General features: G+C 41.5%; 1 protein-coding gene across 3 annotated transcripts; it reads left to right on the forward strand.

The window, feature by feature from the left end:
- Positions 1 to 226: 226 nt before the first annotated feature.
- On the forward strand, positions 227 to 12,452 carry LOC110312363 (uncharacterized). Of its 3 annotated transcripts, none has more exons than XM_021185901.3 (4): positions 227 to 371; positions 5,629 to 5,755; positions 5,953 to 5,998; positions 9,819 to 12,452. In XM_021185901.3, the coding sequence occupies exons 1-4, from the start codon at positions 351 to 353 to the stop codon at positions 11,443 to 11,445; spliced, it is 1,821 nt and encodes a 606-aa protein (XP_021041560.1). In that variant the 5' UTR covers positions 227 to 350; the 3' UTR covers positions 11,446 to 12,452. The 3 variants fall into 3 exon arrangements, with proteins under 3 accessions (XP_021041560.1, XP_021041561.1, XP_029326858.1); XM_021185902.2 differs by lacking the exon at positions 227 to 371 and adding an exon at positions 494 to 621; XM_029470998.1 differs by lacking the exon at positions 227 to 371 and adding an exon at positions 657 to 812.
- The last annotated feature ends 1,145 nt before the right edge of the window (positions 12,453 to 13,597 follow it).

The following is a 13,597-nucleotide window of genomic DNA, read 5'->3' on the forward strand; positions in this document are numbered from 1 at the left end:
GAAGGCGTTGTGCTTAAATGCAAGGATCCCACATATTTACTCCAAAGGGAATGCCTGGGTTAAGATTGGGTGTTGCTCTATCTTTTTTTTTTTTTTCCCCATTTGCGTCAGGTATGGGAGAGGTTGTTGATCCTGCTACTCACGAATAAGAAGGCGGGTCCAGCATCTTTCGCCAATCAGAGCCGCTGTTACTTCCTTGCTGGAACTGTCAAATGAGGAACACGGATGTTCTGAAGTTTCTGCCCCTGGCTCCATTTTTGAATCCCGTGTAGCTTTTGTGAGGTGTTGTGACAGCTGGTTTCAGTCAGTGCCACCTATTTTGTCGGCAGGCTCTTCCGAAGGACCCCCGCATGCGTCCGAAGCTGGAAATGGTGAGTACACGGTTGCTCCCGGAATCGTGGGCCGCGGCTTTGACCCGTAGCCTGGCGCAGCTTGGCACCGCCGACCCGACGTTCCTCTGGCGCTGTGCTGCAGTTCGAGGTGGAGCTTGGCACCGGCGGAGCCGGGAGTCGGAGGCTCCTCCTGTCCTGTCGCTGTAAAACTGCTTTATCCCTGTCCCCAGGCTATCATGGGGAATGCGCTCGGTGGACCTGCACCCTGCAGACTTTGCAGCGCTCACGGGTTGGTGATGCGGTCTGGTCAGTGCAGTGAAAGGACGTGGGTTTTGAGCGTTACTGCTGGTCTGACCTTGCACTTGCGTTTGGCCTGCTTTATTGTTTCCTGAGGTCGCCTTGATTTTGTATTAGTTTTGCACTAGGCTGCTTCTCCAAAGAGAAGGGATGTGTAATGTGCTTTTGGTGGCGGTGGTGCTGGTGAGTTTTTGATTGGTTGGTTTCTTTGTTTTTCAGACAGGGTTTCTCAGTAGCCCTGGCTACCCTGGAACTCACTTGGTAGACCAGGCTGGCTTCGAACTCAGAGATTCTCCTGCCTCTGTCTGTAATGTGTGTTTGTTTGTCTTCTTTCCTTTCTTGGAACTCATTACGTAGACCAGGCCTACCTTGAACTCAAGAGATCTGCCTGCTTCTGCTTCCTGAGAACTGCAGTTTAGATGCGAGCACCATCATGCCCTACAAGGTGGGCTCCTTAATTAGTATTTACCAAGATTACAGTCCTCTAGAAAAATATTAACATCTTCGGTTGTTTCCTTTGCCCTTATGTAAATCGTTTTTCTAGACAGTGTAATTTGCGACTAGGGAAAGTGTGGACAGGGGCCATCTGAGAGAAAAACATACATGTCTTCTATCTTCTGGATGAGATTTTTTTTTTTTTTTGAGAGTTGGTTTTTGTGTGCAAAACATTTCAAATTTTATTAGTGTTGTTCATGTGTGGTGAGCCAATCTTTGGGCTCCCGTGCCATAGTATACTGTGCAGGTCAAAGGACTCCGTGTGGGGTTGGAGTTGGTTCTGTCCATTCCCTGGGTTCAGGGGTCAAACACAGGTCACGACGCATGCTTGATGACTGCTTTTACCTGTTGACTCATTTCTTTGGCCTCATTTATTTTTACTTTTATTTTTATTTTAAATCCGGGTTTCATAGATCCCTGGCTATCATGAAACTCCATATGTAGATGACCTTGAACTTGGGATCCTCCTGCCTTCAGGTTTTAGGATTTCAAGGCATGAGCCAGCACACTTGCTTTGATGTGGTGCTGGTGCTGGGACAGATGGGGGAGGGGGGCGTCTCCATACTACGTAAACATTCTACAGAGTCAGCCGTGTGCTTAGCCCTGCTGTACAGTTTTTCTCCCTCAGATTCTGGCAGGAAGAGCCTAAGATTTTCTCTTTAGCAGCATGTGTGTCATTGACTGCTTAGTGGCAAGCATGGAATGCATACTAATTTTTTTATTTCCAGGCAGAGCTTTACTGTGTGTAGCCTTGGCTGACTTGGAACGTGCTATATAGATGAGGCCTGCCTTGAACTGACAGAGATCAGCCTGCCTCTGCCTCCTAAGTGCTAGGATTAAAGGCGTGCGCCACCACACACAACCTGGAGATATAAAATTTTCAAGTATGTTACCATGATTCTCTGAATTTCTTTGGTGTCTATTGGAATGCCTCTTTCCTCAGCTCCCATTTCATTAATGTGTATCTTGTTTTATTTGGATAAGGGTTTATCAATTATGTTTATCTTTTCAAACACCAACTCAATTTTGTAGAATATATATATTATGTGAACATTTCACCTGACAGAAAAGATATGTAACATGTTTCCCAGATGCTCACAGAGGATAGAAGAAAACATTAGATTCATGAGGGAGTTATAGATGGTTCTGGTCCACTATGTAAGTCCTGGGAACTAAACTCGGATCCTCTGCAAAAGACACACATGCTCTTCTGAGCCACCCCTCCACTTCAGTGGGTTTTATTTTGTTTTTTAGTTAATTTTTTACTTAATTTCAGACTTGATCATCATTATTTCGCTCACTTAGTGATTTGGACTTTGGGATCTTATTTTCCCAAAGCCTTAAGGTGCTTCTTCAGGTTGTTCATTTAAGATCTGGCTAATTTATTTTGGAAAAGGATATATTTTGGGGTTTGTGTTGCTCGTGTTCCTGTGCACATCTGCATGTATGCTTGGGTTTCTGCAGAGGTCAGTAGACAGTGCTGGATCCCCTAGAGCTGGACTTACTTGTAGGTATGAGCCACCTATTATAGGAGCTGGAAACCAAACTTGAGTCCTCTGGAAGATCCACAAGAGGCCTAACGGCAGAGCCATCTCTCCATCTTCCTGTCTGACTTTTCTGTCAAAGTACAAAATCATATTTTATAGGAAAAGCTTGAATAATGTTGCCCTAGTTCCCAAGATGATATATTTATTCTCCCTAACTGTCTGAGAAGGATGTGTAGATCCCATCCCAGTGTGCAGGGGTTGAAAGGATTTGGCAGTCTTCAAGGTAACAGCAAATTCTTCTCAAAAACCTTGAGTTGCAAGGCACAGCGCCATGAATTCTACCTCTATAGCACTGAGCTCTGGAGATAGGAACTGGGGTGCAGGAGAATGAGTGGGGGGTATGAACCCTAAGACTCAAGGACTGGGAGGAGATGGTTCTACCTTATACTAGGGAGTTCTCACTTCACTTTTGGGGAGCAGAGTAGGGAGGGGACAGCTGTGTTCCTGATAGCTGGCAGGATCAGGTCTAAGCAGAAAGGAGCCCCTAATCCCACACTTGCAGCTTGCAGACCTATAGGACTCTAATGCCTGAGGACAAGTCAGAGACCCAGAGTTTCCTTAGGGGGAGTTAAGGTCTGAGTGGAAGGCAGATGACATAGTCAGGGGATCAGGGGGTCAGGGAGTCCTTTGGGTCAGCGGTAGCACAGAATCCACTGAACTCCCTGCCGCGTGAGGGAAAAGTCCCAGGTTTCCAAGTATGCAGGTTTCTGAATCAGAAATTATAGGCTGGAAGAGGTCATGGCAGAGTCACTAAGGTAGAAATCACTGATAGAGAATGCTGGCTGAGAGCTCGGTGTGATTTGGCTGAAAGTCAGGGTATTCTAGATCCCTTACAGAAAGAATCAAAGGTGACAGGTTGGACATCAGAGCCCCTGCTTCTCACCTGTACATGTCCTGTGACATAGTAGGAGTTGGAGGGGACAGGGTAGAACAGGATAACAAAATGTGGTTGACATTGTCCTGGTAGTTTTCCATGTTATCTGTGAGACCCAGGGTCTTAAGATGGCAGATTTGCATCGCCATGCTTGGTTTACCCGCCTGTAATTATAGGGCGATTCGTAGCAAGGCTTAAAACTTAACAGGCAGACTGAGTGTTTTCCCTGCTCAACAATTTTTCATGTAACAAGGCCTCACTCCCTATTGAGAAGTCTAAGTTCACAGAAGCATAGCCAACACAATACAGTGAGAGAAGTGAAAGGAGTGTGAGAGAGGGTCAGAAAGCTCATGGGCTGCAAATGTGGGATCTGCAGGTGTGTTTGCCAGTCCCATTGCACAGTATCGGATGACCCAAGGTCTTTCCCAATCCCTTTATTCAATATTATTCCTAAAATATCATCCAAACTGTAGTCTTGGACAGAGTCAGGCCACTTTACACACATATTCCATACCCAGTTTATGCAAAAAATGTTTCCATTCCTGTTTCTGTACCAACTAATTCCATATTTCCCTTTGTAAAATAAATACACTGTCTTCTTTTCCAACACCTCCAAGCACACAACACTTAGTATTTGCTGTGTCTTTATCTGCTAAATTTAAAGCATCCCGAGTGAAGAGAGATCCTAGTTCATTTCTATGGCCTTTGTGTCAATATCCAATCTTGCATCTGACTCAGACACTTGAATCGTCAAAACCTCCTCCTGACATGCACTTCTGATGACTCTCAGGGTCCCAGCTGATGAGAGAATATGGAGAGCATTCACTAGTGTGCCCAAGGTAACTTGATTCAAAGCTAGACCATAGAACAGGTTTAAAATGTTCTGTGAAGAGTGGCAGGAGGCCACTGAATTAGGGTACTTACAGTGGTTTGAATAGGAATGCCCCCTCGATCTCATGTGTGTGAATGCTTGGCCCTTAGGGAAGGAGTTGTGGCCTTGTTGGAAGAAGTGTGTCACTGTGAAGACAGACTTTGAGGTCTCATATATGCTCAAGCTATGACCAAAGTGACACACATTCTCCTGCTGCTGAGTGCAGATCAAGCTACCTCTCAGCTCCTCTAGCACCATATCTGCCTGCATGCTGCCATGTTTCCCACTATGACAGTAATATACTAAACCTCTGAACTATAAGGCAGCCCCAATTAAATTGTTGTCATGGCTATGGTGTTTCTTTACAGTAGTAAAACTCTAAGGCAGCTCTCAAGGGCAACAAGTACTGCTTGTGGCTTTGAAAGGAAGGATTTGGCTGCTAAAGAGCGGAGCATGCACTAAGCGTTCGGTGTTTTGACTGATAGGTACATCTGGTAAGCCTTGCTCACTAAATATACTATTTCCCATCATGTATCTTAATTTTAATCATATGCCTTATTCAAAGGCAAAATGTTAAAAAGATTCTCCTTAAATATTAATTTTAAGAACACAGTTCACCTTATGGTACATGTGCCAAAAAGTAGCTCATTACTTTTAGACCATTTTCCATTGTTACCAGATGTGTTCTAAAATGTATTTGAATTAGATATAGGAAATTAATAGTGTTATTATATGTTATTGACATATTGCCTTTTTTAAAAAGCATGAAACCTGATAGTGGATATGGTCCAAGGCTACCTACAGAAGGCTGTTCAAAAAAGAATATCCACAAGGTGCTAATTGCGTTGTTCAGAGACGACTAGGTACAAAACCCAAATAGTCTCAGGTTGCTCAGCTTGTTCTATGCCTGCCTGCCTCACTGCTGTCCCAGTGCCTAGAATTAATCCCAAAGCAATTACAGCTATCAATTCTTGATACCTCATGTCTAAAACTTCCTCTAATATAACCCTTCATACAAGTCAGAGACTGCTTATACAGCCAGTGAGTGGATTTTCTCACGTTGATTCATATAATCACTATCGTTTCTCAAGTTAACCTTTATCTACATAAACACTTAGCGGTATCTTCAGGAGCTTCGGTTCTAGGTGATTCTGTACACTGTCAGCCAGCAGTTAAAATTAACCATCCTAATTCATATGTGCACTGTTTCAGGAGCCAGTGACCTTTGAGGATGTGGCTGTGAACTTCACCTCAGGAGAGTGGACTTTGTTGGATTCCAGTCAAAAGAAGCTCTACAGAGACGTGATGAAGGAAAACTTTTTGAACCTGATCTCTATAGGTAAAAATGCACTATACTTCCTTTGCTTATTCATTCAGACACCTGTCTCCTGCTTTTATATATATATATAGTGTTTTATGGCTTGAAAAGGAAACAGAGTGAATTTAATGTGCCTGGTCAGGTCATAAGATTTAGAATGTAATACATTTTTTATAATGTTGATTATACCATAATGATTTCTTTGGGTTTACTTTCAGAGAAAACACAAGAAGAAAATGTTGAAGAGGACTACCAAAATCTCAGGTGAATTTTGGGGTCATTGAAACTCAAGAGAGTAATTTACACCAAACATTTGGGAATGACAGGACAACTGAGGACCTAGTAAATTATCCAAATATATCTAAGTATAAATTAATTCTAACATAGATGTGTATAAACCTGCATTGGGTGATCATTTAGAATTTGAGGATCCCATCTCTGTAATTCCTGAATGTCATCAAAATGCAATGTAACAATTCGCTATCTAAGAGATTTTCTTTCCAGTGGTGCATTCCATACAAACATTGCCTTCGTACTCACAATGGTTTGATATCGTTTTTAATGATCTTTTTTAAGGGCTTTATATATAAGAGCTGTTTTTTTTCCCCGTTGTTATCTTTGTTTATAAGATTTTTTTTTATGTGTGCTTGGTTTGCATGTATGTCTGTGCCACATTCATGTAGTGCCCATGGAGGACAGAAAAGGGCCTAAGATTCCTATTCACAGTTGTGAGCCATTGTGTGGGTGCTGGGAGTCAAAGATAGGTTCCCTGGAAGAACTGTCACTCCTCCTCACTGCTGAGTCACCTCCTCATTTTAGAGCTGTTTGTAATTTGCTTTTTCTTTCTGAGATAAACACCAGGACAAAATACAGCTTAGGAAGTAAGAACTTATTTTGGTTCCTGTCTGCCTTCCAGATCATAGCCCCTCTTCATGGGAGATCTGGGCAGAGATCTGGTGACAGGAACTGGGACAGAGATTATGGAAGACCACTGCTGACTGGGTTGCTCCTAAAGACTTACTTAGCTTCATTTCTTATAGAACTTATAGAATGCAGGCCCATATGGTCAAGAGTGGCACCACCCAAATGGGCTAGGCCTTACACGTCCATTATTAATCAAGAAAACACCCACCCCACAGACTTGCCTACAAACCAGTCTGATGGAACTGTTTTCTCAATAGAGGTTCCCTCTTCTCAGATGGCCATATCTTGTGTCAAATTAACAACAACAACAAAAAAGAAAACAACAACAAAAAAAAACAAAACAAAAAGCAACAAAAAAGGAACCTAACCAGCCAACTGTTACCTTGTTCCCATGATCTCATGCTAATATCAAAGTATAGATCATAGCATAACTTTAGGAATATCACAGTCTTAAAAAAGGGGGGTTTCTTAGTCAGGGTTTCTATTCCTGGACAAAACATCATGACCAAGAAGCAAGTTGGGGAGGAAAGGGTTTATTCGGCTTACACTTCCATACTGCTGTTCATCACCAAAGGAAGTCAGGACTGGAACTCAAGCAGGTCAGAAAGCAGGAGCTGATGCAGAGGCCATGGAGGGATGTTCTTTACTGGCTTGCTCAGCCTGCTCTCTTATAGAACCCAAGACTACCAGCCCAGAGATGGTCCCACCCACAAGGGGTCCTCCCCCTTGATCACTAATTGAGAAAATGCCTTATAGCTGGATCTCATGGAGGCACTTCCCCGACTGAAGCTCCTTTCTCTGTGATAACTCCAGCTGTGTCAAGTTGACACACAAAACCAGCCAGTACAGGGGGGCATACACACTATATATTCAGTGCCAAAAGTTCTCTGCTGTGGGCTCCTATAAATCAAATGTAAGTTATGCATTTCTGATTTCAAAAGTGAAGAAGCAGGCACAGCTACAATCTGATCAAAGTAAATCCAAAATTCTACAATGTTAATCCAATTCTGTAGCTGAGTGTATTTCATCTGGGCTTCACCCATGATCTTCTGGTCTTCTAAGGTCTTGGGTATCACAATGTTTCTGTCTCTGCCATACACAGCACACGTCCATCACTTGACTTATAGGCTCATGCTGTCTCCATCCCACAACTACTGCTGTCCTTGGCAACCATGAGTGGTACCGTCATCTCTAATATGCTAAGGTCCATCCCACTTTCTGGCTTTTCTTCAACAACTCCAACCCTGGTACTCGGTACAAAATCTCAGATGATCTCAATAAACCCTTCCATCCCGATGTTTCCTCTGTAACTGGGGTTTCAGCTTCAGCAGTGACATCTTCTGGCCTTTCATGGTACCCTGCCTCAGGTCTCCATGACTCCTTTGTTCCTGCAGCTCTCATACTGCCAACATTAATACCACCTGGCGGAATCTTACACATTGCCATGCTTTGCTGCCAACTTGAAATGCAACCTTAGCCCCTTGTGGTCTTTGTGCTGATCAAAATCAGATTTTACCTCAGAGATGGTTTTGTTTATCGTAGCTGATTCTTCAGCCCCAGCTGACCAGAAGGCGTAGATTCTTAGTACAGAATATTTCATGAACCACTCTTAGAGTCTTTGAGGTACTCTTGAACATACCTTTGAGAGTTTGCTTGGATGTTATAACCTGGGAGCATAGTTACTCGTATACCTTTAATTGAAGACTGGTGTTCCTCTCTTCAGGGAACGCCATCCTCTTTAACAAAGCACACAGCTTCAGGAAGGATATACTTGGAACTGTGAGGAGGAAAGAGACACCCCTTAGCTGACCACATCAACCCTAGTGATCAAGGGGAATGACCTAAGTTGCAGCCACACCACCTTTACTCTCTCAGACATCCCTCTGAAACTTGACAAGGCAGCTTCCATTGTCCACATTGCTCTTAGCATCCTTACATTCCAAGTTGCGCAAACAGATCATTAAACTCTGAGCATTCATTGGCTGTTCCGGCTGAAAGTTCTAAACACTTCCACTTTCTTTCCAAAAACAGCATGGCTAGTCTGTAACGACAATAGCCTGTGGGCCTCCTTTAGTTTGCTTTCTTGTCTGTGATAAATACCACAATCAAAAGCAACTTGGGAAGGAAATGATTTCTTTTGGCTTATACTTCATGTCACAGTCTGTCATCATGGGAAGCCAGGCCAGGAGGTTAAGCTGGGCCGCCTCTGGAAGCAGGAACTCAAGTAAAACCATGGAAGAGCGCCGCCCACTGGTTTTCTCTGTTACTTTTTGTATACAACCCATGCCTGCTTGCTCAGAAGAGGGACAAATCACAATAAGCTATGCCCTCCCACATGACTTAGTAAATCAAGAAAGCACCCATGTAGAATTACCTACAGGCCAATCAGATAGAGGCATTTTTTTTTTAAAGTTATCTAACCAGTACATGTAAGTAGAGTAGTATTTCCTAATGCTATGTGATATTCTTTTATGCTAACACAAGCACATTGGTTGACTATTTTCCTCTTTTATGGTCATAAATTATTTAAGTTTATATGTACGTGTGGGTTCATGTGAATGCATGCTACATATCTGAGAAGGATTTATGGAGCCAGAAGAGGACTACAGGTCCCTTGAAGGCAGAGTCATATGCCACTACAAACCCACCCATGGGAGTGCTGAACTTTGCTCTTCTGGAGGAGGAAGAGGTGCTCTTAACTGCTCATCTATTGTACCAGAGTCTTCCTAATTCTTATATTTTGGGTTGTGAGCCTAGCCTTTAACGGCTGAGCCACCTCTCCAGCCCTCTTCATAATTCTTGTAAAGTCAAAGGTCTATTTACTCAAGACAGGATCTTTAAATGTGATCCAAATTGGCCTTAAATGTAGAGGCTTTCTGCTTTTGCCTCTGGAGTACTATGACTATAGTGAACCACTGGAGTCAGTCGCCAACAACTTTTTTGCCAAATCAAAAGCATTCCAGTACCAAAATCTTCCCAGGTACCACAGGATTCAGTTCTTGGAAATACCTTCTCACACACCAAAAAGTTCACAGTGGAGTGAAATATAACCAACGTAAATGTTGTGAAAAAAGCCTTCATTATCTCCAGTGCCCATAATGCTCTTCTTGGTTTGTTTTGTCGTTGTTGTTGTTGTTTTGTTGTGTTGTGTTTTTTTCAGAACTCAAGTGATTGAGATAGATGGTGAATGTGAACAAACCCAGGCACAGAGTCCAGAGTATATTGTTAATGAGGACATGCCTCCTGCAGCAACAGGATGTGGAAGCAGTTTGTATGTGAGAAACATCATTGGTAATTCACCCTGGGATGTGCACCTCAGTGATCAAACTCGAGAGAAACCATTTGAGTGTAAGGAACCTGTGGAGAAGGCTTTTAAACCTGAGAAATGCTGGGAAGATATGGGTCATTCTAAGTCATTTCAGGTTCATGGAAGTTCTCGAGAGAAATCATATGAAAATCAGCAATGTGATGCAGCTCATAGAAGCCTCCATTGTGATCAGCATCATGAGAGAACTCATGATGGAAATAAAAACAATGAGAATACCTTTATGAAGTGTACATCTGACCAGATAGATGAAAAACTCCACAGTGAAGTAAAGCCATTTGTGTGTAAGCAGTGTGGAGAAGCCTTTGTTAATTCCAGCCACCTTATCAGTCATGAGCGAATTCATATTGTAGAAAAGTGTTATATTTGCAAACAGTGTGGAAAAACATTTAGATATTTGTCATGCTTCCAAAAACATGAAAGAATTCACAGTGGAGAGAGGCCTTATGTGTGTGAGCAATGTGGGAAAGGATTTATTCAGTTGAAATACCTTCTCATGCACCAAAGGAGTCATGGAGAGAATTCTTATGAATGTAAACATTGTGAAAAAGTCTTCACTATTTCCAGTGTCCATACTGTTCATGAAGATATTCACGATGGAGACAAGCCATATTCATGTACACATTGTGGAAAAGCTTTTACTAGTCCCAGTGACTATAATAGTTGTGAAAGAATTCACACTGGAGAGAATCCCTTTGTATGTAAGAAATGTGGGAAAGCCTTCAAACGTTTGGGGCATTTTATGAATCATGAAAGAATTCACACTGGAGAGAAGCCTTATGCCTGTAAACATTGTGGAAAAGCCTTCACCAGTTCCAGTGACCGGAACAGTCATGAAAGAATACACACTGGAGAGAAACCCTTTGTCTGTAAAACCTGTGGGAAAGCCTTCAGTCGTTCTGATTATCTTATCAATCATAAAAGGATTCATACCGGAGAGAAGCCTTATCCATGTAAGTATTGTGGGAAAGCCTTTGCCACTTCCAGTGACAGAAACAGTCATGAAAGAATTCATACTGGTGAGAGATCCTTTCTGTGTAAAAAATGTGGGAAAGTGTTCATTCTTTCTGGTGATCTAATCAAGCATGAGAGGATTCACACTGGAGAGAAGCCTTATGCCTGCAAACATTGTGGAAAAGCTTTCACTACTTCAAGTGCCCGTAACAGTCATGAAAGAATTCACACTGGAGAGAAGCCGTATACATGTAAGCATTGCACAAAAACGTTTACCACTTCCAGTACCCGTAACAGTCATGAAAAAACTCACACTGCAGAGAAGCATTTTGCATGTAACCTTTGTGGGAAAACCTTCAACAGTCAGAGTTCCTATTACACTCATAAAAAAATACACTCTATGAAAGAGAAACTTTATGTATGCAAACACTGTGGGAAAGAATTCACTTACTGTGGTAATTTCCTTAAGCATGAAAGAAGTCACACTATGGAAACATTATCCATGTGAACAATAGGTAAAAGCATTTCTGGGTCCTACATCCCCTTAGAAACCTATATAAAACTCTCACAGTGACAGGATTTGTATAACTATAAACTGTATGGTCAACTTGCCTTTATTGTGAGGTATGAAAAGAGAGTTTGGGTGGGCCAGGCGAGATAGCTTAGCTAGTAGTCATGGTTCTTTAGGATGGCCTGATCTTGATGTCAACCCTGAAACTCACATGGAGTTCCCCAAAGTTGTGTTCTGAGTCCACATGCACAACATTGAGTGTATTTGTGTATGTCCACAAATAAAGTAAATGGAGTGCTAAACAAGAAAAACATGAAAACATGTTGAAGTGGAAACAGACATGACCAGCAAAATGTAATTTTTGCCCTAAGATACCAGCATATGTAGGATGAAATCCTGTTCCCATACATATTTTGATGTCTATCGGCTTTTCTTACAGGTAGGGTAGGAGGCTAGCAAAATACAGTATCTAATCCAGGACATTTGAATAGCACTTAGGACTTTTAAGGTGAACCTGTTCCAACCAAATGTAAATTTTAAAGAGAAAATAAAGCTGTGTGATTGAAATAGAATGTTTTCATGTAGTTAAATCATATAAGGAGAATTTGAGTTTGTATATTTTAGAAATAACCTGAAAGAACAATAAAATTTTAGCATTTTGATCTTTGGTCCATTCCCACACAAGACTTTGATTTTTGCTTTTTTGTTTGTAATCTTGGAGTTGAGATTTGCTTAATAAAAAAAAAAAAGATTTGCTCAATAACATTGTCATTAATTTCTGGTCTGCCATTCCTGTCACTTGAAAGACAAGCTACCAAGAAACGGTGTCAAAAAAAAATAGCAAGCATTTAAAGAGATGGATTGCAGCCTGGAGAAATGGTTAACATACGTGATTAACAGTGTTTGCCACTCTTCTCAGAGGCCTTAGTTTGATTCCCAGCATATGTGTTAGGTGGCTTGGCTTTCAACTACCTGTAGCTTCCATTCCAAGGGGCCTGAACACATGTCTGGTCCTCCCCAGGTACCTGTACAATCATGTGTATACACAAGTCAAGAGTCTGAAAAGAAAATGAAAAGGAATTGGTGATTCAGAGAGATGGTTCAGTAGCTAAGAGCACATATTGTTTATCAGCTTTGTGTGTGTGTGTCTGGTTGATTTGAAGTAGAAAGTTGTTCTTTATTTTAATATTTTTCTAAGTTCCCTTACATAGCAAATTTTGTTTTCAAAAAACCCATTATTTCAATGGTAATTAGCTTTACATGAAAAAAAATGTTTTTTCCTGAGTTAAATAGATTTTTAAAAATTCATTATATTGTGTGTGTGTGTGTGTTTGTGTTTCTGTGTGAGTATGCACAAAAATCCAAGTGTCTGAGATCTGAAGAGGATGTAGGACCTCCTGGAACTAAAAATCAGTTTTGGTGCCCTAAGGTGAACACTAGGAACCAAACTCCAGCCCCTCTATTTACATAAATTCTGTGGGGTTTTTTTTTATGCTCCATTGTGCTTCAATGATTGTACTTTTAAAAAGTTTTAACTGATCTTTTTTTTGTAGCTTTGTGTGTTTCTGTAATAAATTTTAGTGCTTTAAATCCCCAGTTCCTTTTATCTTCCCTCTGTCCCTTCAATACTTCTCAATAGACCCATTCCTTAATTTATAGTATGAATATGAGAACTGGCAAGGTATTTTAACATGGTCATATATCAAGAAAATAATATCCACCTGCTTATATGTGGGTGGCCTCCCCAGCCACGGGTTCTTGATGAGATTTCGAGAATCCAGACTGGAGAGATGACTCCGTATCTTAGAGTATTTACTAATCTTCCAAAGGCTCATATGAGTTCACTTTCTGGTGTTAACTTTTGGTGTTTTATAGTGACCCATGACTTCCAGGAATCAAAGATCTTCTAGACTCTGGAGACAACCACAAATACATATCACATCCTAAGACACATATAAAATAAGATTGAGTTCTTGTTTGTGTAGCTAGTCAAAATCCCAAGAAACTAAGGGCAACTTGTAATAACTTTTTTAATTAATTAACTAACTAACTAACTTTGCATACTGACTGCAGTTTTCCCCTCCCTCCTCCCAACCCTTCCACCCCACCCCCCTCTCCATCAACTCCTCCCTTTCTCTTTATAAAGATG

This window comes from Mus caroli, unplaced genomic scaffold (genome assembly GCF_978045245.1).
Source record: "Mus caroli unplaced genomic scaffold, Mus_caroli_1 scaffold_18, whole genome shotgun sequence".
Lineage (NCBI taxonomy): Eukaryota > Metazoa > Chordata > Mammalia > Rodentia > Muridae > Mus > Mus caroli.

Coding starts and splice junctions, on each gene's coding strand:
- LOC110312363 (XM_029470998.1), top strand. CDS start 780: ATGTGTAATGTGCTTTTGGTGGCGGTGGTGCTG. Junction 5,756..5,952: donor TTTGAACCTGATCTCTATAG/GTAAAAATGCAC, acceptor GTTTACTTTCAG/AGAAAACACAAGAAGAAAAT. Junction 5,999..9,818: donor GAGGACTACCAAAATCTCAG/GTGAATTTTGGG, acceptor TGTTTTTTTCAG/AACTCAAGTGATTGAGATAG.